This window comes from Hylobates moloch, unplaced genomic scaffold, assembly GCF_009828535.3.
Source record: "Hylobates moloch isolate HMO894 unplaced genomic scaffold, HMol_V3 SCAFFOLD_4, whole genome shotgun sequence".
NCBI classification, from domain to species: Eukaryota; Metazoa; Chordata; class Mammalia; order Primates; family Hylobatidae; genus Hylobates; species Hylobates moloch.
In genome coordinates, this window is record NW_026652279.1 from 160,928,100 (window position 1) to 160,955,440 (window position 27,341).

A 27,341-nucleotide genomic window follows, 5' to 3' on the forward strand; every position below is an offset into this window, starting at 1 on the left:
GCTCCGCTAGCGGCCGGACGCGCAGCCAGCCGACAAGCCCGCCAGGTCCTAGCGCGTCTCCCGGATCCCGGATCCGGCGGATCTGGCCGACCACTCACCCTCCCCTTTCCGCAAGTTAGGGGGCGGGGCATCGGGTTTCTGGCTCGTGATTTGCCGGAGCCCATGCGCTCCCCTTCTCCGCCCCCTCCGGCTGTGTGAGAGGTCAGCAGAGGGGCGGTCTGCGGGGACAACAATGGCGGGGCTCTGGGTCGGTACAGCATCGCTGGTCGCTGCCGGACGGCGTGGGCGGTGGCCGCCGCAGCAGCTGATGCTGAGCGCGGCTTTGCGGACCCTGAAGGTGAGGAGCAACGGGGCCTCGCGGGTCCGGGCTTCACTGGGCTTCCAGCCGTGCCACCTCTGGGCGGCTGGCGCCGGGAGAGCGCTGGCTGGGTCCGGCTGCCCGCGCGCCCCAGTTCCGCCTGAGCTACACCGCTTGCTCTCCTCCCTCCCGGAGTTCGCGTGGCAGCGGGCTCAGGAGGCATCCCTCGTTGCAGTTGTTCCTCGCGGGGATCCTGCGGAGCAGAGAGGCCTAGGGCGGAGGCAGTTGGGTGCCCGCACGCCCTCCGAGGCGGCTGATAGCTTTGGGCAGGCATATTGCCCGAGGTCTGCTTCCAGGGCCCCGCGGCATTGGCTTTGTCTTAAGCTTTCCAGGGTGTATTTTTAGGTGTCCTTATAGTTTCCGTCTTCTGTTGCCTCTTTCCAGCATTTTTGAAGGGACACTGTGAACTGTTGCTCAAGTAGAGTTAGGGTTGTGAGTTTGTCCTATCTTTTAAAGTATTATACGATGTCAGGACTGCTAATAGATTTTACGTTTCATTTGAAAGCCTGTTTTAATTGTATGACACCCCAGTCTACTGTGTACCAAATGCATCCTGTGAACTTACTTTCCTTTTCGGTGTAGTGGTGAGCCTGATTTTGGCACTGTTCTAAACACATTTCATGACTGTTCTGTATACCTAGGCTGTCACGATGGCAGATTGACAAACAGGTTGGAGTGTTGGTGTGTGCTTCTGAGCTCTGTCTCCCGTCAGCATCGAGTCTGTCGTTAATTCTGGGGCACAGACCACCTAACCTACTTTATAAGGTTTGTTGAGGCACTTGAACACATTCTTTAAAATGAAGGTCCCCGAACACCATCTGTCAGCTGGTTCAGTGTGCTTGTTAAACTTCCTTTTAAAAAATAATTATTAAAACATTGCCACATAACTTGATTTATAGTCATTGAATTTTAGAAGTTGAAGACACTTTAGGGACGACCTGCCCCATCCTACTCTTTAAAGAGGAGGGAACCGAGCCCCAGGTGGGCAGTATGAGAGCTGGAGCTTAATCGACATGGAAGTGAGTGGCACCTATGTTTGTTTTGTGTCCAGTTCAGCGTGCGGACTTTCACTGTTTTCTGGGTTCCCATACAGTTTAGTGTTCTTTAATCTTTATCATTCTGTTCATCTTTGTTGGCCACTTCAGTTGCAGCTGTAAGACTTACGCATTTACATAGGAGGCAACTTGGTATGGTGGAAAGTGTGGGCTTTGGGGTCAGGCACATGAGGCTTTGTATATTGGACAGGTCTCTTCCTTGGGCATCAGCTTCGTTCTTGTAGCTATTTTTTTCAACAAATATTTACTGAATATCTCCTGTCTTCCACTTCTGGGGAATGAATATGGTTTCTGCTTTCTTAGAAATTTTACGGTAGTAGGGAGAGTGTAATAAGTGTAAAATGGTATTAGGGGAGATGCCCGGGTGCTATAAGAAAATAAAATAGAGGAATTTGACCAAGCCAAGATTTTGAGTTCTGTGTCTTAGATACTGTTCTGTTGCTTTGCTTGAACTAATTTATTCAATCTCACAACAGTTGTATGTCCCCCATTTACAGAAGATGAAAGTGAGGCACTAAGTGTTAATGTGACTTGCTCAAAGCTATAGTGCCAATAAGTGGCAAACAGGATTTAGAACTCCAGAACCTGTGCTCTTAATCATACTATACTACCTACGGCAAGGGAATGTTTTCCTTTGGAACTGAAAATTGAGACAAGTTTTGAAGGATGAAGTGACCTTCTTTAACAAACAGAGGAGATGAATGTTATATGTGAGAGAGCAGTGTGTGCAAAGGTCCTGTGGCCAGAGGGAATGACAGGTTAGAAGAACTGAAAACAGCCTACAGAGGCTCTGATGCGGAGAGTAGATGGTGTTGGAGAAGCTGGCAGGAGTCAGACCATGCTGGCTCTTATAGATCATATTATGAGGTTTGGTGTTTGTCTTAGAGCAGTGGGAAGACATTGATGTTGGAGGTGGGAGGGATGACACTGACATTTTAGATTGGAGAGGCTGAGAGGAAGGCTGTTACTGTACTTACTGTTGTACACTTGTTATACACTTACTGTGTAATACATAAGCTTTGATGATTCTTACCTGGTTTTTTCCTTTTAATGTGTTGGCAGAGACTGCATCTTGTCTATTTCTGTGTTCTTACTGCAATGTTTGACACAATAGGTGCTGAATGTGTAACAATAGAGTAGCATTATGTTTGTGCCCGCAAAGAATTCCTCCTTGGGGTGGGAAGCATCTCTGAAGTTCACTATCACTCTAGGGGAACTTGAGCTGTTGCTTAGCTTCTCTCTGCCCTTCTCTTCTATGAACTTGAAATATGCTCTACTGAGTCTGTTTGAAGCTGAATCTTTTGAAGATTTTAACCCCTCCCATCCCTCCCTCCACCTCTGCAAACCTTTTGGTTGGTTGGAAAGCAGCCAGCTAACTCTAGGGTCTAGTCTAGAGAGTTCTGACCATTCTTTTAGCCAGTCAACAGAGTTTATTTATTTTTAGGGTATATGTAGAGTTCACCTTTTAGTCTTATTTGTTTTGTGTGTCAGCTTTTTAAACACATTCTGTTTTAATGCCTAGTTTTTTCTTCTGCGTAAATGTTTTCAGTGGCTCCAGGATGTTGGTTTTATGGTAATTGCTATAGTTTTTATTGAACTCTTATATGCCTTTCATGATTTTTCTTTGCTTTTCTTTTTTTTGAGATGGAGTCTCGCTCTGTTGCCAGGCTGGAGTGCAGTGGCGTGATCTCAGCTCACTGCAACCTCTACCTCCTGGGTTCAAGCGATTCCCTTGCCTCAGCCTCCCAAGTGGCTGGGACTACAGGTGCACGCCACCACCCCCGGCTAATTTTTTTTTTTGTATTTTAGTAGAGATGGGGTTTCACCATGTTGGCCACCTCGATCTTCTGACCTCTTGATCCACCGCCTTGGCCGCCCAAAGTGCTTGGAATTACAGGCATGAGCCACTGAGCCTGTGTGATTTTTCATGTATCTTTTATCCTTATAACAACTAGGTAAAAAATCCCAATTTTACAGTAGAGGAAACAAAGCTCAGGGCAGTTAAGTAATTGCTTAAAAGCACAGTCGGCTGAAGTAGAATTTGAACCTTAGATAATATGATTCTGAAGGCTTTCTTTTCTTTCTTCCTTTTTTTTTTTTTTTGAGATGGGGTCTGGCTCTGTTGACCAGGCTGGAGTGCAGTGGCATGATCTTGGCCTACTGCAGCCTCTGCCTCCTGGGCTCAAGCCATCCTCCCATCTCAGCCTCCCAAGTAGGTGGGACCACAGGCACGTACGACCACACCTGGCTGTTTTTTAATTTTAATTTTTATTTTTTGTAGATATGGGGTTTTGCTATGTTGCCCAGGCTGGTCTCAAACTCCTGAACTCTTGAACTTGAGCAATCCACCCACCTCGGCTTGCTTTTCTAATTACAAATTGTCTCATTTGAATCATGGTCTCATTGTGTGATGCATTCATGAAATTTGAATGTTTAAGCCCTGTGTTACTTGAAATCCATTATTTTCTTTTGTAATCAGTAAATATGGAAAAGAATGTTTAGGCTTATCTGAATGCTTTAGAATTGCCTGGAGGTTAATCTTTCCAACATGCTGATAAATTTCTGACAAATCATTTGGGAAAAAAAATTTCTGAGATTACTACAGAAACTAGTTTCTGGTGTAAAAAAATGTTTATAGACATTTATATATTTATACATCTACCACTTGGATTTTATTCTGTTCCTGAGAGGTTCAGAACAGAGGTAAAAACTGCTCAAGTCCTTTTCTAAGTAAGAGGAAAAGATGGTGACATTTCTGATGAAGAGTGAGGGAAAAGGATTTGTTGAAATGATTCCAGACTTTAAAAAATGTAGGTGGGAGAACAAGGATGAAAAAGGAATTTGGGAAGAAACATTTTTTCGTTGGGGCTGGAAACATAGTGTTTCATTGTAGGTATCTGGAGTTAGATGCCCATAGGAGCCATGCTGAGGTGCTGGGAAGACAGAGGGTATCAGTGGCTGGCTTTTGGGCCAGGGATACGAGGCTAGAGTTAGAGTTAGAATCTGTGAACCCTGAAGGATATAATGAGTCAGTTAATATTTAATTGAATAAATGCTTCGTCTTATAACCCTAAATTAGGATTTGGAAGAAGGAAGAAGAGACAAGAGGAGTTAGAGGTATGGTTTGAGAGGAGCCAATGTAGTGTAGTGTTACCAAATCTAGGAAAGAAATTTCAAGAAGTAGTTAGCATTCATTCATTCATTCGTCTAGAGATCTAGCTCTTTACTCAAAGTGTTTGTGGAGCATTTTCTAAGTTCCAGGTACTATGGCACGTACAAAGGAGAGAAAAAGAAATTAAAACATAGTCCCTAACTATGTCCCAGGTGCAGAGAGGCTAAGGAATAAAAGATTGATGAGGCCAGGTGTGGTAGCTCACACCTGCAATCCCAACCCTTTGGGAGGCCAAAGTGGGAGGATTTCTTGAGCTCAGGAGTTTGAGACCAGCCTAGGCAACACAGTGATACCGCACCCCCGCCCCGCCCCTGGCTATCTCTACAAAATAAAATAAAATAAAATAAAAATTAGCTGGGTGTGGTGGCACGTGCCTGTGGTTCTAGGTACTTGAGAGGAGGCTGAGGAGGGAGGATCACTTGAGCCCAGGAGGTCAAGGCTGCAGTGAGCTGTGATCACACCAATGTACTACAGCCTGGGTGACACAGCAAGACCCTGTCTCAAAAAAAAGTCTGGGCACGGTGGCTCATGCCTGTATTCCCAGCACTTTGGGAGGCCGAGGCAGGCAGATCACCTGAGGTCAGGAGTTCAAGACTAGTCTGACCAACATGGAGAAATCCTGTCTCTACTAAAAATACAAAATTAGCTGGGCATGGTGGCGCATGCCTGTAATCTCAGCTACTCGGGAGGCTGAGGCAGGAGAATCACTTGAACCCAGGAGATGGAGGTTGCAGTGAGCCAAGATTGCACCACTGCACTCCAGCCTGGGCAACAAGAGCGAAACTCTGTCTCAAAAAAAAAAAAAAAAAAAGATTGGTGAAATAATTTGGTAAGATCTTTTATCTTTAATGAGAATAATTTTAGTAGCATGGTAAAGTGTTATATACAAAAAATGCTGCTTTCGTTTCGACAATACCCTTAAATAGTTGAAGCAAAATTATATTTTTTGAAAGATAAGCATATTGCATAACTTTCAAAAATTAGTTTCTTTATTTTAAATACCTATTGACATTTTCGTTAGAAAAAACCCCACAAACTGATGGGATCAACCTAATAAGATCAAAATAAAAGTGAATTTAAAGAATGTTGGAGCCGGGCGTGGTGGCTCAAGCCTGTAATCCCAGCACTTTGGGAGGCCGAGGCGGGCGGATCACGAGGTCAGGAGATCGAGACCATCCTGGCTAACACGGTGAAACCCCGTCTCTACTAAAAATACAAAAAAAATTAGCCGGGCGTGGTGGCGGGCACCTGTAGTCCCAGCTACTCGGAGAGGCTGAGGCAGGAGAATGGTGTGAACCCGGGAGGTGGAGCTTGCAGTGAGCCGGAGCTTGCAGTGAGCCGAGATCGCGCCACTGCACTCCAGCCTGGGAAAAAAAAAAAAAAAAAAAAAGAATGTTGGAAGATACAGTTTTGTGATTTCATTCACAAAACCTAATACAGCAGCCATGTGGCATACTCTCTTTGGTATTCTTTGTTTGTTTTTGAGATGGAGTCTCATGTTGCCCAGGCTGCAGTTCAGTGGTGTGATCTCGGCTCACGGCAACCTCTGCCTCCCGGGTTGAAGTGATTCTCCTGCCTCAGCCTCCTGAGTAGCTGGGATTACAGGCATGTGCCACCATGCCCAGCTAATTTTTGTATTTTTAGTAGAGACGGGGTTTCACCATGTCGGCCTGGCTGGTCTCGAACTCTTGACCTCAATTGATCCGCCTGCCTCGGCCTCCCAAAGTGCTGGGATTACAGATGTGAGCCACTGCCCCTGCCCTCTCTTTGGTATTATTTATTCAAGAAACCTTTGGTTTCCTAGAGCTGCTGTACAAATGACCATGGACCTGGTGGCTTAAAACAACAAATTCATTCTCCCACAGTACTAAAGGCCTGAAGTCTGAAATCAAGGCATGAGCAGGGCCATGCTTCCTCTGAAGGCTCTAGGGGAGAATCCTTTCTTGCCTCTTTGAGCTTCTGGTGGCTGCATTCATTCCTTGGCTTCTGGTTGCATCACTCCAGTCTCTGCCTCTGTCTTCACATGGCTGCCTTCTCCTCCTCCTTCTTGTGCGTCTTTCCCTCTCATTCTTTTATGAAGACACTTTTCATTGGATTTAGGGCCATGACAAGATCTAGGATGATTTCATCTGGAGATCCTTCACTTTGTTGTATTGGCAAAGACCCTTTATCACAGGTTCCAGGATGTGGACACATCGTTTTAGGGGCTACCGTTCAATTCACCTACACGTAGTATGTGTCAGACACTACTTAGAGTTGGGAATATAATCGTGAATGTTTCTGCTCCCATTGTGGTTACATTTGAGTAAGGAGACTGTGCTCGTATAAATAGAAAAGTTCAGAGAGTGAGAAGTGCTCTCGAAGGAAAAAGATAGGTTAATGGGATAGAGAGTGGTAGTGTTGCTGAGTTGGGGATGTTACCTAATGAGACCATGGGGGACATTTCTGAGCATGTGGCATTTGGACAGGAAACTGAGCCAGCCAGCCATGTGACTATATGGGGGCCTAGCATTGCAGACCAAGGAGTGCCAGGGCAAAAGCTCTGAGGGGAGATTGCATTTGGCATAATTAAGGGATGAATGTGGCTGCTGTGGTTGGAGTGAACTGAATGAGTGGGTGATCTTAGGAGATGAGGGAGGAGGAGTGGGTAGGCGGGACAGAGTCATCAGGGGCTTGTATTTGGAATTTAATAGTGAGAGTCCAGTTGGAGGCATTTAAGCACATTGAATTTATGTTTGGAAAAGACGTTTGTGACTAGTATGTAGCGAATGTCTTAGTAGGGGTGGGAGTAGGATTGGGGACTGGGGTGGGAACAGTGGAAACAGACCCATCAGGAAGCTGTTGTAGAAGACCAAGCTAGACATGATGGTAACTTGCGCTAGGGCACTGGAGTTGGTGAGAACTGGTCAGACTTGGAATATGTTTTGGAGCTAGAGCCAGTATCTTGCTGTGGGGTTTGAAGGCAGATACAGACATACCTCATATCTTGGCTTTATTGACCCTGCAGATACTGCTTTTTTTTGTTGTTTTTACAGATTGAGGGTTTGTGGCAACCCTGCTTTGAGCAACTGTGTTGGTGTCATCTTTCCAATAGCACATACCTACTTTGTGTCTCTGTGAAACATTTTGATAATTTTTTCATTATTACTATGTCTGTTATGGTGATATGTGATCAGTGATCTTCGATATTCTTATTGTAAATATTTTGCGGTGCCGTGAACCATGCCCATATAAGTTGGAGAAACATAATTGATAAATGTTGTGTGTGTTTTGACTTCTCCAACCAGTTATTCCCCCATGTCTCTCTCTCTCCTCAGGCCTCCCTATTCTCTGAGACACAACAATATTGAAATTAGGCCAATTAATAACCCTCTAAGCGTTCTAGTGAAAGGAAGAGTCACACGTCTCTCACTTTGAATCAAAAACTAGAAATCATCCTTAGTGAGGAAGGCCTGTCAAAAGCCGAGATAGACTGAAAGCTGGGCCTCTTGTGCCAAATTGTGATGCAAAGGAAAAGTTCTAGAAGGAAATTAAAAGTGCTACTCCAGTGAGTACACAACTGATTAAAAAAAGTGAAACAGCTTTATTGCTGATGTGGCGAAAGCGTTAGTGGTTTGGATAGAAGATCAAACCAGCCACAACATTTCCTTAAGCCATAGTCTAATCCAGCGCAAGGCCCTCTCTTCAGTTCTACGAAGGCTGAGAGAGGTGAGGATGCTGCAGAAGAAAACTTGGAAGCAGAGGTTGGTTCATGGGGTTTAAGAAAAGAAGTGAGGCCGGGCGCAGTGGCTCACACCTGTAATCCCAGTACTTTGGGAGGCTGAGGCGAGCGGATCACAAGGTCAAGAGATTGAGACCATTCTGGCTAACATGGTGAAGGATCAGATGATTGTTAGCATTTTTGAGCGATAATTGTTTTGAACAATAATGAATTGGACCTGAACCTACAGTATCTGTAAGGTATGTACAAACAGGGAAAGGAAGGAATTAAGAGTGACTTTTGAAGAGTAGACACACAAGGTCGCTATTGTATGATTGTGTTTATATGCAGTCTCCAGAATAGACTGATCCATGAAGACAGAAAGTAGATTAGTGGTTGCCCAGGGCCTGGAGGAGAGGGGATGGGAGTGACAGTGCATAATTAAGGGGTGTCTTTTTGGGGTGATAAAAAATGTCCTGGAATCAGTAGCCATCATGGTTCCATGCCTTGTGAATATACTAAAAACCACTGAGTTGTATACTTTTTTAAAAGGGTAAATTTTATGGTATGTGAATTACATCTCAATTAAAAAATAAAAGAATGGTCCGGGCACAGTGGCTCACACCTGTAATCCCAGCACTTTGGGAGGCCGAGGCAGGTGGATCACCTGAGGTCGGGAGTTTGAGACCAGCCTGACCAACATGAAGAAACCCCATCTCTACTAAAAATACAAAATTAGCCAGGCATGGTGGCACATGCCTGTAATCCCAGCTACTCGGGAGGCTGAGACAGGAGAATTGCTTGAACTTGGGAGGCAGAGGTTGCAGTGAGCCGAGATGGCACCACTGCACTCCAGCCTGACGACAGAGTGAGACTCCGTCTCAAAAAACAAACAAACAAAAATCTTCTAATACTTATGTTAACAAAGTAAAGCAAAGAGGCCAAGGTGGGAGGATCGCTTGAGGCCAGGAGTTCAAGACCAGCCAGGGGAAAATAGTGAGAACCCCCCCCTGCCGCCCAGTCTCTACAAAAAATAAAAAAATTAGTGGGGCATGGTGGCATGCATCCATAGTCCCAGCTATTCAGGAGGCTGAGGTGGGAGGATTGTAGGAGTTCAAGGCTACAGTGAGCTGTGATCCTATCACTACACTTCAGTCTGGGCAACAGAGTGAGATCCTGTCTCAAAAAAAAAAAAAAGTAAAACAAAGCTAGGTGTGGTGGCAGGGACGTGTAGTCTCAGCTACTTAGGAGGCTGAGGTGGGAAGATCATTTGAGCCTAGGAGTTAGAGGCTGCCATGGGCTATAATTGTGCCTGTGAGTAGTCACTGCAGTCCAGCCTGGGCAAACATAGTGAGACCTCCATCTCTTAAAAAAACAAAAAAAGTAAAATAAGGTGAAATTAATATATTTTACTTAATATATTCAAATATCCAAAGTATTATTTGAATATGTAAATGTAAAAATTCACTAATGAGGTCTTTTACATTTTCTGAGTACTAAGTTTTCAAAATCCAGTGTGTAGTTTACTGTTAGAGCACATCTGAATGTGGCTCGTGGCTACCATATTGGATGGAACAGCTGTAGGGCACAGACTGTGCTACTGATCAAGTCCCACCTTGAGGTGCTGGGACTGGCCTTTTGAATGCAGTGTTAGTCAGCCCTTGGCCAGGCAGGGTGGGGGAGCTCTCAGGCTTGATGGAGAACTGTATAGTTGAGGAACATGGTCGAGATGAGGGGGCAGGTGTGAGCCGTTAGTTGTCAACACAGCAGTTAGAGAGGATCTGAGTGGCCACTGACAACATCTGCTACAGTGGGATGGGGAAGAATGGCCTGGCTGAAGAGTCAAGGGTGGGGTGATGGAGCTCTAGGGTTGACATGTATAGTTTCCTGGTGCTCGAGCTTAGTACAGAGCCAGAGCCCAGAGAATCTTGAGTCTTGAACATCTCTCTCAAATATTAGGTGTTCAGCTTGGCTTTTGGCAGACGTTGAAGATTGGAATGGTCTCTAAGATCCTGAAGACTAAATAGTCTATTTGAAAGAAAAGCTGTGCTTTCAGGAAAAAGCCAGACTTAATTAAGTGTCTTCAGAGAAGGGCATGGGCTCTGTTACAATGCATGATGAAATACCGTGTCGTAATACATGGATAAGACCTTCACCTGGAATTTTACAGATGAAGCAAGATGAAGTAAACTAATGTTTACTTTGACCTTGGTGAGATCATTTTATAGCTCTATTAACCCAGTTTTGAGGATAGTTTCTTCTTTGAAGCAGAATGCATTCTGATAATGAATTTATCCGATAATGAGTTATTTAGTATTATTCACCTGAATGGTACTGTGGGTATGTTAACAGTAGTTTTGGTTTTGGCAGAAAAAGTGTTCAGATTGTTCTTTAAGATATTTGCTAGTGGATTTACCAGTTTTAACTGCCACGTGAGGCCACATCTTGTTTATGAAAGTAGGTGCTGTCTAATCTTTTTTTTTTTTTTTTTGAAACGGAGTCTTGCTCTGTCACCCAGACTGGAGTGCAGTGGCGTGATCTTGGCTCACTACAACCTCTGCCTCCCGGGTTCACGGCATTCTCCCGCCTCAGTCTCCCGAGTAGCTGGGACTACAGGCGCCCGCCACCACGCCCGGCTAATTTTTTGTATTTTTAGTAGAGACGGGGTTTCACTGTGTTAGCCAGGATGGTCTCAATCTCCTGACCTCGTGATCCACCTGTCTCAGCCTCTCAAAGTGCTGGGATTACAGGCATGAGCCACTTTGCCTGGCTGGTGCTATCTAATCTTAAGAAAGGATTTTTTTCCAGCCACTGCAAACAGGATTTGTTTCCCTGTTTGCAGTGGCTGGAAGGCGTGCATCCAGTTTGTCTAAAAAAAAGCCTACCATTTCCCCCGCTTTTTGTCTAAGTTATTGTGCGCTGATGATAATATATGCAAGACTCTGCTAGCCATGTTAGACATTCTTATTTAATCCTCATAGCAGCATTGTGACCTAGATAAGTACTATTATTATCCCCAGTGTACAAATGAAGAAACTTTCTATATATCTAGGAAATGTCAGAGCCAAGATTCGAATTCAGGTCAGAATCTGAGTCTAGACCAGAACTCTTATTGACTATATTATTCTCTAATGGTAATTCCCAAGTGGTTCTGGTATAATTTTAAGAAAGAAGGTGGGGCCGGGCGTGGTGGCTCACGCTTGTAATCCCAGCACTTTGGGAGGCCGAGGCGGGCGGATCACGAGGTCAGGAGATCGAGACCACGGTGAAACCCCATCTCTACTAAAAATACAAAAAAATTAGCCGGGCGTGGTGGCGGGCGCCTGTAGTCCCAGCTACTCGGAGAGGCTGAGGCAGGAGAATGGCGTGAACCCGGGAGGCGGAGCTTGCAGTGAGCCGAGATTGCACCACTGCACTCCAGCCTGGGCCACAGAGCGAGACTCCCTCTCGAAAAAAAAAAAAAAAAAAAAGAAAGAAAGTGACAGTTGCATATTTGGATTTAGTTTTCATGTAGAACCTTACATTTTTTGGCACTTTACTGTTTATAAAAACTCATTTGATCGTTTTAACAACTCCCTAGGAAATCAGGGAGGTGTCATCACCTACATTTTGTAGATGGAAACGGGGGCCCAGAGAAATGATTAGCTCAATGACTCACAGCTGAGAGTTGACCCAAGACTTATGACTCTGAGGGTCAATGCCACTTCCTATGTGCCAAGCCATTTGCAGGCATTTCTTTTCTATGTGTGGAAAATATAGGAAATCATTATTCCCGTGGGAGAGAACCAATGGCCATATGTTATTGAGGAGTCATTTTGCACACCCTGACCTTTCTCCTTTTGGCTGTGATTGGCTAGTCTTCATAAACAGAATTGATTAAAGTTCTTTCTCAGAACCTTTGTTGCTGGGAAATACCTTACAAAGAATTTTGGACTGGGCGTGTAGCCAGTTTGTTACATGCTTAACAAAAACAACAAACGTTAAAATTCTGTGCAGAGGTCCAAATTAGCAGACTTCTACAAATGTTTTCCTGCATTTAGAAAATAAACTTTATGTTGTGGCTTTACACAAATGGTCTGAGTGTTGACCTGATTCTTCATTTTTGACCTTCCATGAATGTCTCCCAGGAGTAAATAGGAACAGAGCCTTTATGGGGCTGACTCCAAACCAGTTCAGACTTGTCGTGGGAATGGTTCACATTGGTAGTTGTTCTGTTATAGTTGTGTTTGCTTGTACAAGTTCTACTTCTTCTTCTTTTTTTTTTGTTGAGACGGTGTTTCACTCTTTTTGCCCAGGCTGGAGTGCAATGGCACAGTCTCGGCTCACTGCAACCTCCGCCTCCCGGGTTCAAGTGATTCTCCTGCCTCAGCCATCTGAGTAGGTGGGATTACAGGCGTGCATCACCACGCCCAGCTAATTTTGTATTTTTAGTAGAGATGGGGTTTCTCCATGTTGGTCAGGCTGGTCTTGAACTCCTGACCTCAAGTGATCTGCCCATCTCAGCCTCCCAAAGTGTTGGGATTACAGGCGTGAGCCACTGTGCCCGGCCCGAGTTCTACTTCTGGTTACTGACTAACTGGGAGGCACCTATGCGTTTTACAGCTTTGGGCCACATTATTACAAGTTCACATGTGTGCAAGCTCTGTGGAACAACATCATATCTTTGAGTAGATATTAGTGTTTATGTGGGAATTGCCACTGTTTTTCTTATCTAGAAATAAAAAACTTCAGAAAGCTCTTGACCGATCTGTGGTTAAATCTTATAACCATTACAGCCTCAGCCTGTGACCTTTGAAAAGTTAAAGTCCTTGGGACTCAACTTTGTCATAAAATTGGGGATAATACTCTTTTCACTCACAGTTATGCTTGAAGGAATATATGAGAGATAGTCTTGGTCTTTAATGGGGACACAGTAATAATTTCCCGTTCACAGTTCCTTCTTGTTCTTGGTCTTTTACTTGGTAAAGGTTTTATTTTATAAACTATATCTTTTTGTATCTTTTACCTCCACTTTTGTACAGAGATTACATTTTTTAAATTAATTAATTAATTATTTTTTTCTGAGGAGTTTCGCTCTTGTTGCGCAGGCTGGAGTGCCAATGGCACGATCTAGGCTCACAGCAACCTCCGCCTCCTGGGTTCAAGCAATTCTGCTACCTCAGCCTCCTGAGTAGCTGGGACTACAGGTGTGTGCCACCATGCCCTGCTAATTTTTTTTTTTTTTTTGTATTTTTAGTAGAGACGGGGTTTCGCCATTTTGGCCAGTCTGGTCGCAAACTCCTGACCTCAGGTGATCCGCCTGCCTCGGCCTCCCAAAGTGCTAGGATTACAGGCGCGAGCCATGGTGCCCAACTCTCTAAAAAATAGTTGTACAAATTTTTCAGTTCATTTAAAAATGTTGCTATAAAAACATTTTGTTTCTTATTTGAGTTGCTATCATCTTAGAAAGTTCTAAGAGGTGGTACCTGTTGGTTGCCTTTTGCTGATTTTTTTCCTCCATTTTTTCCATCTAGCTTTAACAGTGACACTGGCACGTTCTCTCTCTCTGTCTCTCTCTCTCTGTGTCTCTCTCTCTCTCTTTTCTTTTTCTCTTTTCTTTTCTTTCTTTTCAGTGGGGTCTTGCTCTGTTGCCCAGGCTGGAGTACAGTGGCGTGATCTTGGCTCACTGCCGCCTCAAACTCTGGGGCTCAGGTAATACTCCCACCTCTGCCTCCTGAGTAGCTGGGATTCCAGGCTGTACCACCGTGCCTGGCTTACTCACTTTTCTTAATGTTTTTAAGCATTAAGATATGCTATTGAGAGGTGGCAGCGTGCTGGCAGTCCTCACAGCCCTGGCTCGCTCTCCGCACCTCCTCTGCCTGGGCTCCCACTTTGGCGGCACTTGAGCCCTTCAGCCCACCGCTGCACTGTGGGAGCCCCTTTCTGGGCTGGCCAAGGCTGGAGCCAGCTTCCTCAGCTTGCAGGGAGATGTGGAGGGAGAGGCGCGAGCGGGAACCGGAACCGGATGGGCGTGGGCTTGGCGGGCCCCGCACTTGGAGCAGCCGGCCGGCCCTGGGCAATGAGGGGCTTAGCACCCGGGCCAGCGGCTGTGGAGGGTGTACTGGGTCCCCCAGCAGTGCCAGCTCACCGGCGCTGCGCTCGATTTCTCGCCAGGCCTTAGCTGCCTTCCCGCGGGGCAGGGCTCGGGACCTGCAGCCCCCCATGCCTGAGCCTCCCACCCCCTCCGTGGACTCCTGTGCCGCCCGAGCCTCCCCGATGAGCACCGCCCCCTGCTCCACGGCGCCCAGTCCCATCGACCACCCAAGGGCTGAGGAGTGTGGGCGCACGGCGCGGGACTGGCAGGCAGCTCCACCTGCAGCCCCAGTGCGGGATCCACTGGGTGAAGCCAGCTGGGCTCCTGAGTCTGGTGGGGACGTGGAGAACCTTTATGTGTAGCTCAGGGATTGTAAATACACCAATCGGCACTCTGTATCTAGCTCAAGGTTTGTAAACACACAAATCAGCACCCTGTGTCTAGCTCAGGGTTTGTGAATGCACCAGTCCACACTCTGTATCTAGCTACTCTGGTGGGGCCTTGGAGAACCTTTATGTCTAGCTCAGGGATTGTAAATACACCAATCGGCACTCTGTATCTAGCTCGAGGTTTGTAAACACACCAGTCAGCACCCTGTGTCTAGCTCAGGGTTTGTGAATGCACCAATCAACACTCTGTGTCTAGCTAATCTGGTGGGGACGTGGAGAACCTTTGTGTCTAGCTCAGGGATTGTAAACACACCAATCAGCACCCTGTCAAAACAGACTACTCGGCTCTACCAATCAGCAGGATGTGGGTGGGGCCAGATAAGAGAATAAAAGCAGGCTGCCCGAGCCAGCAGTAGCAACCCGCTGGGGTCCCCTTCCACACTGTGGAAGCTTTGTTCTTTTGCTGTTTGCAGTAAGTCTTGCTACTGCTCACTCTTTGGGTCCACACTGCTTTTTTGAGCTGTAACACTCACCGTGGGGGTCTGCAGCTTCACTCCTGAGCTAGCGAGACCACGAACCCACCAGAAGGAAGAAACGCCGAACACATCTGAACATCAGAAGAAATAAACTCCAGACGTGCTACCTTAGGAGCTCACGGCAAGGGTCCGCAGCTTCATTCTTGAAGTCAGTGAGACCAAGAACCCACCAATTCCGGACACACTTTCTTCACAAACAGTTCAATGAATGAGAAATATCCTTGATTACTGGTATTGCTTTTTCATATTTATCAGCCAAACCACTTTTGTACCAGAAAATGTGAAATAAGAAATCATGCTGAAGACATCAGCAAATATAAAAATAATATTTTATTATGTCTGGCCACTGTGAAATTTGAAGCTCCTTGAGACCAAGACTCTCGTTTTGTGTTTTTGAAAGTTCTGTGTGGTCTGTGACATTTCTGACTCTGCCTTATCCTTTTGCATGATCAGAAAGGCTTTCTTCAGATTTGCTTGGCCCCTCGACAATTCTCGTTTTGCTTTTCTGGGGATTGTTTTGATGCTTTTGGTTTCTCTTACATGCCAAGGGGCTGTGTCTGTAGATATGATTTCCCTTCCGTAATTATAATTATGTTATATTGCCTAGAACTACATTTATTGATCAAACACGTTCGCTAGAACCTAACTGGAAGAAATATCCTGAAAAAATGTTCTAAAGCCCATCAATTATTTGCAATTTATTTTGCTTTCCTTTTTTTGTAGAATGTTCCGTACTATTCAAGACAGTGCTTAATGGTGTCCCGTAATCTTGGTTCAGTGGGATATGATCCTAATGAGAAAGTAAGTATTTAAAAGATACTCTCAACAACTAACTTACCATGGTTTTACTTTCTTGTCTCCACACTGTGTTCAGTGGACAGATGAGATTTTGTTAAGGCTGTGCGGTCATTGATCACTCTAGCATTATACGTTTCTATAGGTGCTCAGTCTTTAGGTATTCTGTTTTTCATTGTGGGCCACAGTCTAATCTTTTTAATTTTGTATTTATATCTTTAGCAAAAATTGAATGCATTTACCATGTGTTTCCTTTGTTTTCAGCAGAATAACTAAGAAAACATTCATTCTTAAAGACTGGGCAGTTGAGAGATTTAATTAAACTATTGAGTTTTTCTTTCATTTACTTAATACTTTTTTTTTTTTTGAGATGGAGTCACGCTCTGTCACCCAGGCTGGAGTGCAGTGGTGTGATCTAGGCTCACTGCATCCTACGCCTCTGGGGTTCAAACAATTCTCCCACCTCAGCCTCCTGAGTAGCTGGGATTACAGGCGCCCACCACTGCACCTGGCTAACATTTGTATTTTTAGTAGAGATGGGGTTTCACCATGTTGGCCAGGATGGTCTCCAACTCCTGACCTCAGGTGATCCACCTGCCTCAGCCTCCCAAAGTGCTGGGATTTCAGGCGTGAGCCACCGTGCACCTAGCCTCATTTACTTAATATTTATATTATTTATTTATTTATTTATTTGTGAGACGGAGTCTTGCTCTTTTGCCCAGGCTGGAGTACAGTGGTGTGATCTTTGTTCACTGCAACCTCCGCCTCCCGGCTTCAAGAGATTCTCCTGTCTCAGCCTCCTGAGTAGCTGGGATTACAGGTGCACCCCACCACACCCGTCTAATTTTTGTGTTTGTTAGTAGAGACAGGGTTTCACCATGTTGGCCAGGCTGGTCTCAAACTCCTGACCTCAGGTCGTCCACCTGCCTCGGTCTCCCAAAGTGCTGGGATTACAGGCGTGAGCCACTGTGCCTGGCCTATGTGATTCATTTAGATTGAAAGTAATTTTGTGTATTATAAATTTCAGGACAAGGGGTTTCTAATTAAAATGCTATTACAATAATGTTTGAGCCTTGTAGGGACTAGAAGAAGTGATTGGAAATAAAATATGGTTTCATGCCTTCATAGCAATGAAGGCATTGAAGTGGGCGGGAATTCTGTTTAAGAAGGGATTGTTCAAGGTGAATGTCATCAAAATACAACCGACAGGAATGATTATTTGAGAATGACATGTCTGAGGTATCTTCTGAATCATGTGCTGAAGTGCACAATACTGCTTTCTAGATTCTTTTGAATCTGGAGGCCTGGAGGAAGAAAGAGTCTACATATCTTCAGTTCAGTAGAAATACAATGTGAAGCACAGTTGCAGTGTGATATGGTTTGGCTCTGTCCCCATCCAAATCTCATCTCGACCTGTAATCCCCATGTGTTCAGGGAGGGAGGTGTTGGATCATGGGGGCAGTTTCTTCCATGTTTTTCTCATCATAGTGAGTTGGTTCTCACAGGATCTTAAGATCTTACAAGTGTTTGGCATTTTCTCCTTTGCACTACTCTCCCCTGCTGCCTTGTGAAGAAGGTGCCTGCTTTCCTTCTGCCATGATTGTAAGTTTCCTGAAGCCTCCCCAGCCATGCGGAACTGGGAGTCAATTAAACCTTTGTTTATAAATTACCCAGTCTTGGGTAGTATCTTCATAGCAATGTAAAAACCAATTAATACACAGGGCAAATGTAATTTTCAATTTTCTTTTTTTTTTTTTTTAATTTTTGAGATAGAGTCTTGCTCTGTCACCCAGGCTGGAGTGCGGTGGTGTGATCTTGGCTCACTGCAACCTCCGCCTCCCAGGTTCAAGCAATTCTCCTGCCTCAGCCTCCCGAGTAGCTGGGATTACAGGTGTATGTCACCATGCCTGGCTAATTTTTGTATTTTTAGTAGAGACAGGGTTTCACCATGTTGGGCAGGCTGGTCTCGAACTCCTGACCTCAAATGTCTGCCTGCCTCAGCCTCCCAAAGTGTTGGGATTACAGGCATGAGCCACTGTGCTTGGCCAATTTTCAATTTTCTCATAACCACATTAAAAAACAAGTAAACAGGTGAAAATAATATCTCAATGTTATTTAAGTACATAATCAGTATAAAAAGTATTAACAAGACACCTTAGATTCTTTTTTTTGGGCCCTAAGTCTTCTAAATCCAGTGTATATTTTACACCTCTGGCATATCTCAGTTTGATTAGCCACATTTGAAGAGCCCAATAACCTCATGTGGCCAGTGGCTACTATATTGGATAGTGCAGGTCTGTTGAATTAGTTATGATAAACTCCCTGTTGTAAAAGCTGTAGTTTAATTTAAAATCTTCATCATAGGTGATACGCTTTGGGGTTCATGTATCCATGTGTTGCATTCCAATCTCGAAGTAATCAGCTATCCTGAGTGGCTACACTCTTAAGAGTGGTTAACTAACATTTGTTGAAGAGGCCACATTCTAGAGGGGTGGAATACTACAAACGGTTCAGCCATCTTTCTCCTTATAAACACTGGTAACCTTCCTCATTAGCGTAATAACTGTTAGAAGTGGGCTATCAGCCAGGTGTGATGGCCCATGCCTGTAATCCTAGCACTTTGGGAGTTAGAGGCCAGTGGATTGCTTGAGGTCAGAAACTTGAGACTAGCCTGGCGAAACCCTGTCTCTACCAAAAGAAAACCCCACAAAAGTTAGCTGGGTGTGGTGGTGTGCGCCTGTAGTTCCAGCTACACAGGAAGCTAAGGTGGGAGGATCACTTGAGCCCAGGAGGTCAGGGCTTCAGTGAGCCATGATTGCACCACTGTACTCCAGACTGCTAGGCTGCAGGGCGAGATCTTGTCTCAAAAAAAAAAAAAAAAAAAAAAAAAAAAAGAAAACAAGAAATGGGCTGTCATTGAGGAAGTTTGTGATATTCATCAATATATGTTATTGGCTATTACTTTAGAGAAATTCTCTGCCTTTGTACTATTAGAATATAATAATGTAGTTGGCCTTTAATTCTTTACCTTTAAAGATAATACTCTGGCCCGATCCCTAAATGAATAGTTCTGTGTTCAGCCACTTGTCTGGTGGATTCTTGATGGCTTAGTCTGACAGTATCGTTAGCCAAATCAGAATATTGGTTTTTTTTTTTTGCCTAAGGTGAGCCTTTCTTGCAGTCTTTTGGAGCCTTACAAAGTGCAGGAAGTTAAGATTTCACTGAACTTATCAAGCAGGTTTTATGATTCTTTTTATGTCTTAATAAATGTTTGTATGTATGGATAGAGTTTGGTCTGGTACTTGCTTTCATTATAACCTTATAGTGAAGTTACAGAAATAGCTAACTCACCTCCCACATTGGTGATCACTGGTAATTACTAAAAATAAATAAATGTTTGTAACTGTCTGGGTTTAGCACATTTATTTATTTATTTATTTATTTTTCAGACAGAGTCTTGCTCTGTCACCCTGGCTGGAGTGCAGTGGCATGATCTTGGCTCACTGCAACCTCCACCTTCCGAGTTCAAGCAATTCTCCTGCCTCAGCCTCCCGAGTAGCTGGGATTACAGGCACACACCACCACATCTGGCTAATTTTTTTTGTATTTTTAGTAGAGATGGAGTTTCACCATGTTGACCAGGCTGGTCTTGAACTCCTGAGACCTCGGGTGATCCACCTGCCTCCACCTCCCAAAGTGCTGGCATTGTAGGCGTGAGCTACCGTGCCTGGCCCAGGTTTAGCAGATTTAAAGAGATACGAGGGGTAAAGGGTGTAGAAGTGGAATCTCCTTGGAATTCACTAAGCATTTTTCGTCATAAATTCTGAAATCAATTCTGCTCCCAGCTATCTTTGCCATCTCCTTTGCTGTGCCCTTGCCTAAGGTGACTGTGGAAAAACTGTGTTTCCCTCAGTGAGTGATGAATATTCTTTGGGACCTATTTATAGTACAAGTACTTGTTCAGACTAAGTTGGTCGCTTCACCCTTCACTTGAGGGCTGCACTTAATCAGACCTTTCTCCTTCCCGGATTCCTGCTGTCCTTGTAACCATTCATTAAATATTGACCTGGTTTGTTTATACCTACTGTCCCAAGTGCAAGTAGACTTGGTCTTTGGTGTAATACATATTTGTTAAATAAATTGATTCTCATTTGAATCTGTTATTAACTCATTTCTTATTCCACATTTTATCAGTGACTTACATCATGTGCAAATTATCCAGGTGAAATTTAATCATTACTGAAGACGTTATTTTTTTTAACTTGAGTTTTAACAAGCTAACTTCTTGTCTTATGTATGTTCATGAGAATAAGGAAGATTTAACTTATGGTAGCTTGCTTGGATCAAGACCATTAAGTTTCAGTTGGCCTTAAGTTAGTGTGAGCCAGTACAGTACTATCTTGTTCCTTTCACGCTAATGTGAGCTAGCTGGGCTCAGTGGCTTACGCCTACAATCCCTGTGCTTTGGGAGGCTGAGACACGGGATTCCTTGAGACCAAGAGTTCCATATCAACCTGGGTAACAGCAAAACCCCATCTCTTAAGAAAAAAAAAAAGTGATCATAGGTGTTATTAATAACATAGTGTTTAGAGCTTGCACTGTTATACTCTGATCACATTGTATCGTGATATTTCTGACATGAATACCTGGATGTGAACTCTCTGACTTTACCACTAGTGAACTCTGTAAGTGATTTAAGGCAAGTGATTTGGCCTCATCAAGCCTTAGTTTTCTTATTTGTAAAACGGAGATATTATCAGAACTGACTTCGTGGGATTATTATGCTAAATATTGTCATCATAGCCATTACCTGATAGATGAGATAATGCACAGAAGGGATTCATCACAGTGCCTGCTGTATACAAAACGTGTCCTAAATGTCGGCTGCTTAATGTCCTTAACTGAATTTTGCACATTTGGAAAGCAAGACTCAAAGCCCATGGATAGTGAGTAGCTAGGTGTAAACTCATGCCTGTCCTTTTCCAGAGCTGGTGGGCATACCCATTGTGCTGTATCCTTTCTCAGAAGAGTTGGGCAAGTGACCCAGTGTCCAGAGTTCTGCCATCATTCCAACAAGTACCCAGTGCAGGGCCAGCTCAGTCTTCTTGGTCTCTGAATGGAGTGTGGTGCTAGCTATGGAGTTAGAGCCTGGGAGAGAGCATCTAAACCTAGGGAAGGGAAAGGAAGAAGGAGGGGTATAGAGAGAATGGGTTAAGAGAAAAATAACAACAACAAAAAAGATCCTTAGGAAATCTTTTACTTCAGATGACATCATTAGTACAGTTATAGAGCAGCTACTGCCAAAGTGCTTCATTATCTCCTTTGGTACCTGAAATCTCATCTATCTTCAAGGATCCAGGATCCTAATTTATAGTTGTTTTTTCCTGAGTGTCTTCAGGGTGCCTTATGAGTGACTCTCCACATATAGGATCAAGTCCCAGTTCCTTGAATGGCATGTGAGTCCTTCCATCATCTGGACTTTTTTTATCCTAGCTTTATTTGCTACAACTCTCCTAAGCATACCATGCGCTTCAGTCATATTGAGAATTCCTTGTAGTTCTTTAGTGCTACCCTCTTCTTGCAGTGTCACGGCCTTTACACATGCTGTTTATGTGCTCCCTTCTCTGTGCGTATCATCCTGCACAAAGCCTTACTAGAGTTGTTGTGTTTTGCCATATTTTACTTTGAAGCTGCCAAATGCACTTGATATTTACCTGTAATTGTTGATGCAGAGGGGTAGTTTTAAGGTTGGGTTTAATTGATTTGTATGCATATTCTTTTATAGGCATAGCCTACCTGGAAGAATATATAGGAGACCAGTAACAGTGGTTGCCTTTTGGGCAGGGACTTGGGTGCCTCTTCGGTGTATCGCCTTTTGTACTTTAAAAATTCTGAATTGTATTCATCTACGATTTATTTAAAAGAAAATTTTATATGTGGAAGATTAATTGATACGATTAGTTTTTTTTTTTTTTTTTTTGAGACGGAGTCTCGCTCTGTCGCCCAGGCTGGGGTGCAGTGGCGCAATCTCGGCTCACTGCAAGCTCCGCCTCCTGGGTTCACGCCATTCTCCTGCCTCAGCCTCTCCGAGTAGCTGGGACTACTCTCCGAGTAGCCCGCCACCACGCCTGGCTAATTTTTTTGTATTTTTAGTAGAGACGGGGTTTCACCGTGGTCTCGATCTCCTGACCTCGTGATCCGCCCGCCTTGGCCTCCCAAAGTGCTGGGATTACAAGCGTGAGCCACCGCGCCCGGCCGATACGATTAGTTTTATGCGCTAATTGGTAATAAATTAATAGCCCTTAACAGAGAAGATGTGTCAGGTGCAGGTATTTGTTTTGATATAGCTTTCCCCCAGTTAGACAGATAGGGACACACTCCTAAATTCATAACAGTCTGGCATGTAGCCCAAAGGGTTGAAGAACAGTAGCCATAGCTAATGCTGAATGAGTATATATTACATGCTAGACGTTATTCTAAACACTTTAAGAGTGTTAATTCAAATCATTCTCACAACCTCTTGTGGCAGGTGCTATTTTTACCCTTATTTTACATACCAGGAAATGAGAGGCAAGAAGGATGACTTGTTCATAGCAGGACACACAGGAGGAGAACATAGAATGTTGGGAGTTCAGCCTGGATGGCTTGGCTGCAGACTGACTCGTAATGACCATTCTGCTGCTTGAACAGAAATTAGAATGGGGATTCTTACTTAATTCCTCCAGTGTTGTCATGATTTGTTGTATTTGCTGTAACAGTTGCTTAATATATAATTTCTAGGAGTGGTGTTTGTGGTGATTATCAGATGTGGTCTGTTTCACAGTTGATATTAACATCACATTTTAAAACCCATTTAAGAAAGTGTAAACATTGTGTTCTCAGGATATGCTTACTGCTTAAGAGGGGTTTACCATGACCATTTAAATACAGAAAAGTAGATGATTTTGCATTCTCAGACCTGAGGTGTGAGCAAGGCTCTGAGTGGCTTTGAGTTTTATCCCATTAGAAGTTTACCTATTTTTAAGGCAGGTGCTTGCCTCGGGTTGGTGGAGTTAAGACAAATATGATGTAAAGGTTAAACCAAGACCTAGCAAGGTTTTTTTACTTCTGAGATTCTGGACTTTTTCCTGTATGTTAAAATACTGCTCTAGGCCGGGCCTGGTGGCTCAGGTTTGTAATCCCAGCACTTTGGGAGGCCGAGGCAGGCGGATCACCTGAAGTCAGGAGTTCGAGGCCAGCCTGACCAACATGGGGAAACCCCATCTCTACTAAAAATACAAAGAAATTAGCTGGGCTTGGTGGTGCGCACCTGTAATCCCAGCTATCAGGAGGCTGAGGCAGGAGAATATGTTGAACCTGGGAGGGGGAGGTTACAGGGAGCTGAGATCGTACCACCGCACTCCAGCCTGGGCGACAGAGTGAGACTCCATCTCAGAAAACAAACAAACAAACAAACAAACAAACTGCTCTAGGTTATATAAGAGTACTTTTTAAAAGATCATATATAACTCTAACTCTTCTTTTAGAAATATAACTAACACTTTTTTTCTGTAGTTCCATTGAACTTAAAAATAATTCACAAATACAGAAATTACCGTGTGCTAATGTGTATTACATCCAAATTACTTGGAATGGTGTGTTTTTAAAAACGATTAGCTTGTACAATTTTAGAGTAGGAAGAAAACCTTACTAAATAGCTTTCCATTTGAGTGCTATCAGTTTATGTGGAAATCAAGGCCTACAGAGATTGATTTACTTAAAGTTAAATAGGTCATTAGTGGCAAAGCTGTACTTGCGTTTAGGTCTCTAGATAAACGTAGGATATACAACTTCTCTACTGTTTTGGTCTCAGCTGTTTCAAAATTTGGTGGTTATTCAAATTTAACATATTCAAATAGTGTAATCTGCTTAGTCTGGGCATTTTTGGATATATGCACAATTGGTACCTATTCTGAGTTACTGAAAATATGCCCTGTCCCAACAGAGATGGCAGATATATTATACTTACTTAATATCAGACTTTCCTTTGAAAACAACTCATGACACTTAGAATTTCCCAGAATTTAGAAAATAAATTGTCAAGTAATTTTGGCCAAAGTTTTTTTTTGTTTTTTTATTTTTTTATTTTCATTTTTTTTTTAGATGGAATCTTGCACTGTCACCCAGGATGGAGTACAGTGGCACGATTTTAGCTCACTGCAACCTCCGCCTCCCAGGTTCAAGTGATTCCTGCCTCAGCCTCCCAAGTAGCTGAGATTACTTGGGATTACCAGCACTTGGGATTACAGGCATGCACCACCACGCCGGCTAATTTTTGTTATTTTATTTATTTATTTATTTATTTATTTATTTATTTATTTTGAGGCGGAGACTCGCTTTGTTGCCAGGCAGGAGTGCAATGGTACGATCTCAGTTCACTGCAGTCTCCGCCTCCCGGGTTCAAGCCATTCTCCTGCCTCAGCCTCCTGAGTAGCTGAGATTACAGGTGCGTACCACTAGACCCAGCTCCTTTTTTTTTTTTTTTGTATTTTTAGTAGAGACAGGGTTTCACCATATTGGTCAGGATGGCCTCGATCTCCTGACCTCGTGATCCACCCACCTTGGCCTCCCAAAGTGCTGGGATTACAGGCGTGAGCCACCGTGCCCAGCCTTTTAGTATTTTTAGTAGAGATGGGGTTTTACCATGTTGGTCAGGCTGGTCTCGAACTCCTGACCTCATGATCCACCTGCCTCGGCCTCTGAAAGTGCTGGGATTACAGGCATGAGCCTCTGCGCCCGGGCTTGACCAAAGTCTTTTAGTGTCTGAAATATCATTTGAAGATTTTCTTTTGGCTACAGAATATGTAAATACCCCCATTGTGAATACATTAACCTACTGTGCTTTAACAAAGTAATTATAGAACCCGATCATATCAGATGAATTTTGTAGTTCCTTGGTTGTAAACGATTATGCTATTTAATAACCTATTTTAATATTACCCTAAGTATTTATAGTACATTTAATATTACTCTAAGTAATATAGTATTTAATGTTACTCTAGGAAGTAATGTTTATTAGGATTATATTCAGTGTTAATGTTGGAAAAACTTGTGTTTTTTGGTCTTAAACCATTGGTTTAAGAGTAATAATTTCTAATGAATCTGTTTTTTCTCTTTTCAGACTTTTGATAAAATTCTTATTGCTAATAGAGGAGAAATTGCATGTCGGGTGAGTAGAATTTTCATCTTATTTTCCATTTTACTCTATGAAATTATTTATTATTAAACCCCTTTAAGTGTGAATCACTATTAATAGACATTAATATATTTTAAAATAGGTTATTAGAACTTGCAAGAAGATGGGCATTAAGACAGTTGCCATCCACAGTGATGTTGATGCTAGTTCTGTAAGTATGTTTTTGCTTTGTTTAAGTCAGGACTTAATTTTGGGTCAAGCAGAAAAAGTGAGACATGCAGGCTTTTTTTCTTGGCCTGCACAAGATACATTCAAGTTTAAAAACTGTTTACTTGTTCACTGTTGTGTTAAGCAAAATGACAGTATCACAGAATCTTCTATATGTGCCTTAAGTATTTTCTTTTCATAGCTTTAGAAACTTAGACTGAAAAATTGCCAGGCTGATTGCTGGTCACCAAGTAGATTTAAGCAAAGCATGAGAAAGTTTGAGTCAAAGATTAATGAAATGTTTACACAATGCTCCCTTATGAGATCACTTTCCCCCAGCATAACTTCAATACTAAGGGAATGCTACAGTTGTTTAACCTTTCCTAAATGCTTCAACGTGTTCAGCTGAAAGTTTGACAAAAATGAAAGATAGGCTAATGCTAATTGGATACGAACAAAAGAACGTTTAGCATAAAGCAGATATACTTTTATTTGGTACTTTTAACACAGCAGGCCTTTTTTTTTTTTTTTTTTTTTTTTTGAGACAGAGTCTTGCTTTGTTGTCCAGGCTGGAGTATAGTGGCGTGATCTCACCTCACTACAACCTCTGCCTCCTGGGTTCAAGTGATTCTCCCGCCTCAGCCTCCTGAGTAGCTGGGATTACAGGCACCTGCCATCACGCCTAGCTGATTTTTGTATTTTTATAGAGGCGGGGTTTCACCATGTTGGCCAGGCTGGTGTTGAACTCCTGACCTTAGGTGATCTGTCTGCCCTGGCCTCCCAAAGTGCTGGGATTACAGGCTTGAGCCACCACGCCCGGCCCACAGCAGGGATTTTTTTAGTAGTAATGTTATGAATGAGTAGAAAAAATCCCATGGGGAAAGAATGTAAATTATTAGATCTTTATGGCATGAAATATAAGTAGTTGAATACTAATGCAAGCATTGTTTCTCATTGTCTCACACTACTTTTGATAATGGGACCCTTTGGTAAGGTGCATCGATTAATGACAGGGATATGTTCTGAGAACAGGTTTCTCCAGTTGACCCCAGTTGTCCTTTTTAATATTTTTCTTTGATCCACAGTTCAATCAAGGTTCATGAGTTACATTTGGTTATTATACCGCTTTAGTCTCTTAATCTAAAATAGTGCCCCTATCCTCCCTCTTTTTTTGTTTGATTTTTATTATGTTGGCTTTTAGATATTTTGGCTTTGTATGATTATTTTCTCATGAATAGATTCAAATTAAATATTTGACAAGACTACTTCATAAGTGATGTTCTTTCTTTCTTTTTTTTTTTTTTTTTTTGAGACAGGGTCTCTGTCAGTTGCCCAGGCTGGAGTGCAGTGGTAAGATTATAACTCACTGCAGCCTGACTTCCTGGGCACAAGCAATCCTCCCACCTTAGTTTCCCAAGTAGTTGTGACTACAGGTGCATGCCACCATGCCTGGCTAATCTTTGTATTTTTTGTAGAGATAGGGTTTCACCATCTTGCCCAGGCTGGTCTTGAACTCCTGGGCTCAAGAGATCCTCCTGCCTTGGCCTCCCAAAGTTCTAGGATTACAGGTGTGAGCCACTGTACCCCAGCCAGTAATGTTTTTTTTTAATAGTAATATCATAACAAGAGGTTCTTAATGTTGAATTGTTCTATTGTTATGCTAAGTATGATCATTTGGTTTCACCAGGTTTTCCCATTATAATGGTACATTTTCTTTTTTTTTTATTAAATAATTTTTGGGGTGAGTTTTTGAATCCTTGTGAATATTTTGTCCCTCAACCACCTCTCATCTAATGTTTTTGCATCCACAATGAAAATTGCCTGAGCCTGATTAGTTTGGTTGCATTTGTCTTTTTTGCTGTCTGTTAAGCTGTTGATTTT

At 43.3% G+C, this 27,341-nt stretch overlaps 1 protein-coding gene across 4 annotated transcripts in view; it reads left to right on the forward strand.

Annotated features, from left to right (window-relative positions):
• The first annotated feature begins 204 nt into the window (after positions 1–204).
• PCCA (propionyl-CoA carboxylase subunit alpha) overlaps positions 205–27,341 on the forward strand; it is a 448,216-nt gene continuing 421,079 nt past the window's right edge. For 2 of the 4 annotated variants that reach the window (XM_032151213.2, XM_032151217.2), the window contains exons 1-4: positions 205–337; positions 16,007–16,084; positions 25,239–25,286; positions 25,396–25,464. In XM_032151213.2, coding sequence (XP_032007104.1) covers positions 233–337; positions 16,007–16,084; positions 25,239–25,286; positions 25,396–25,464 — 300 coding nt within the window. In that variant the 5' untranslated portion in view covers positions 205–232. Of the gene's footprint in view, positions 338–16,006; positions 16,085–24,220; positions 24,564–25,238; positions 25,287–25,395; positions 25,465–27,341 lie in introns of those variants that run through there. The other 2 variants (XM_058438035.1, XM_032151215.2) reach the window with 2 other exon arrangements.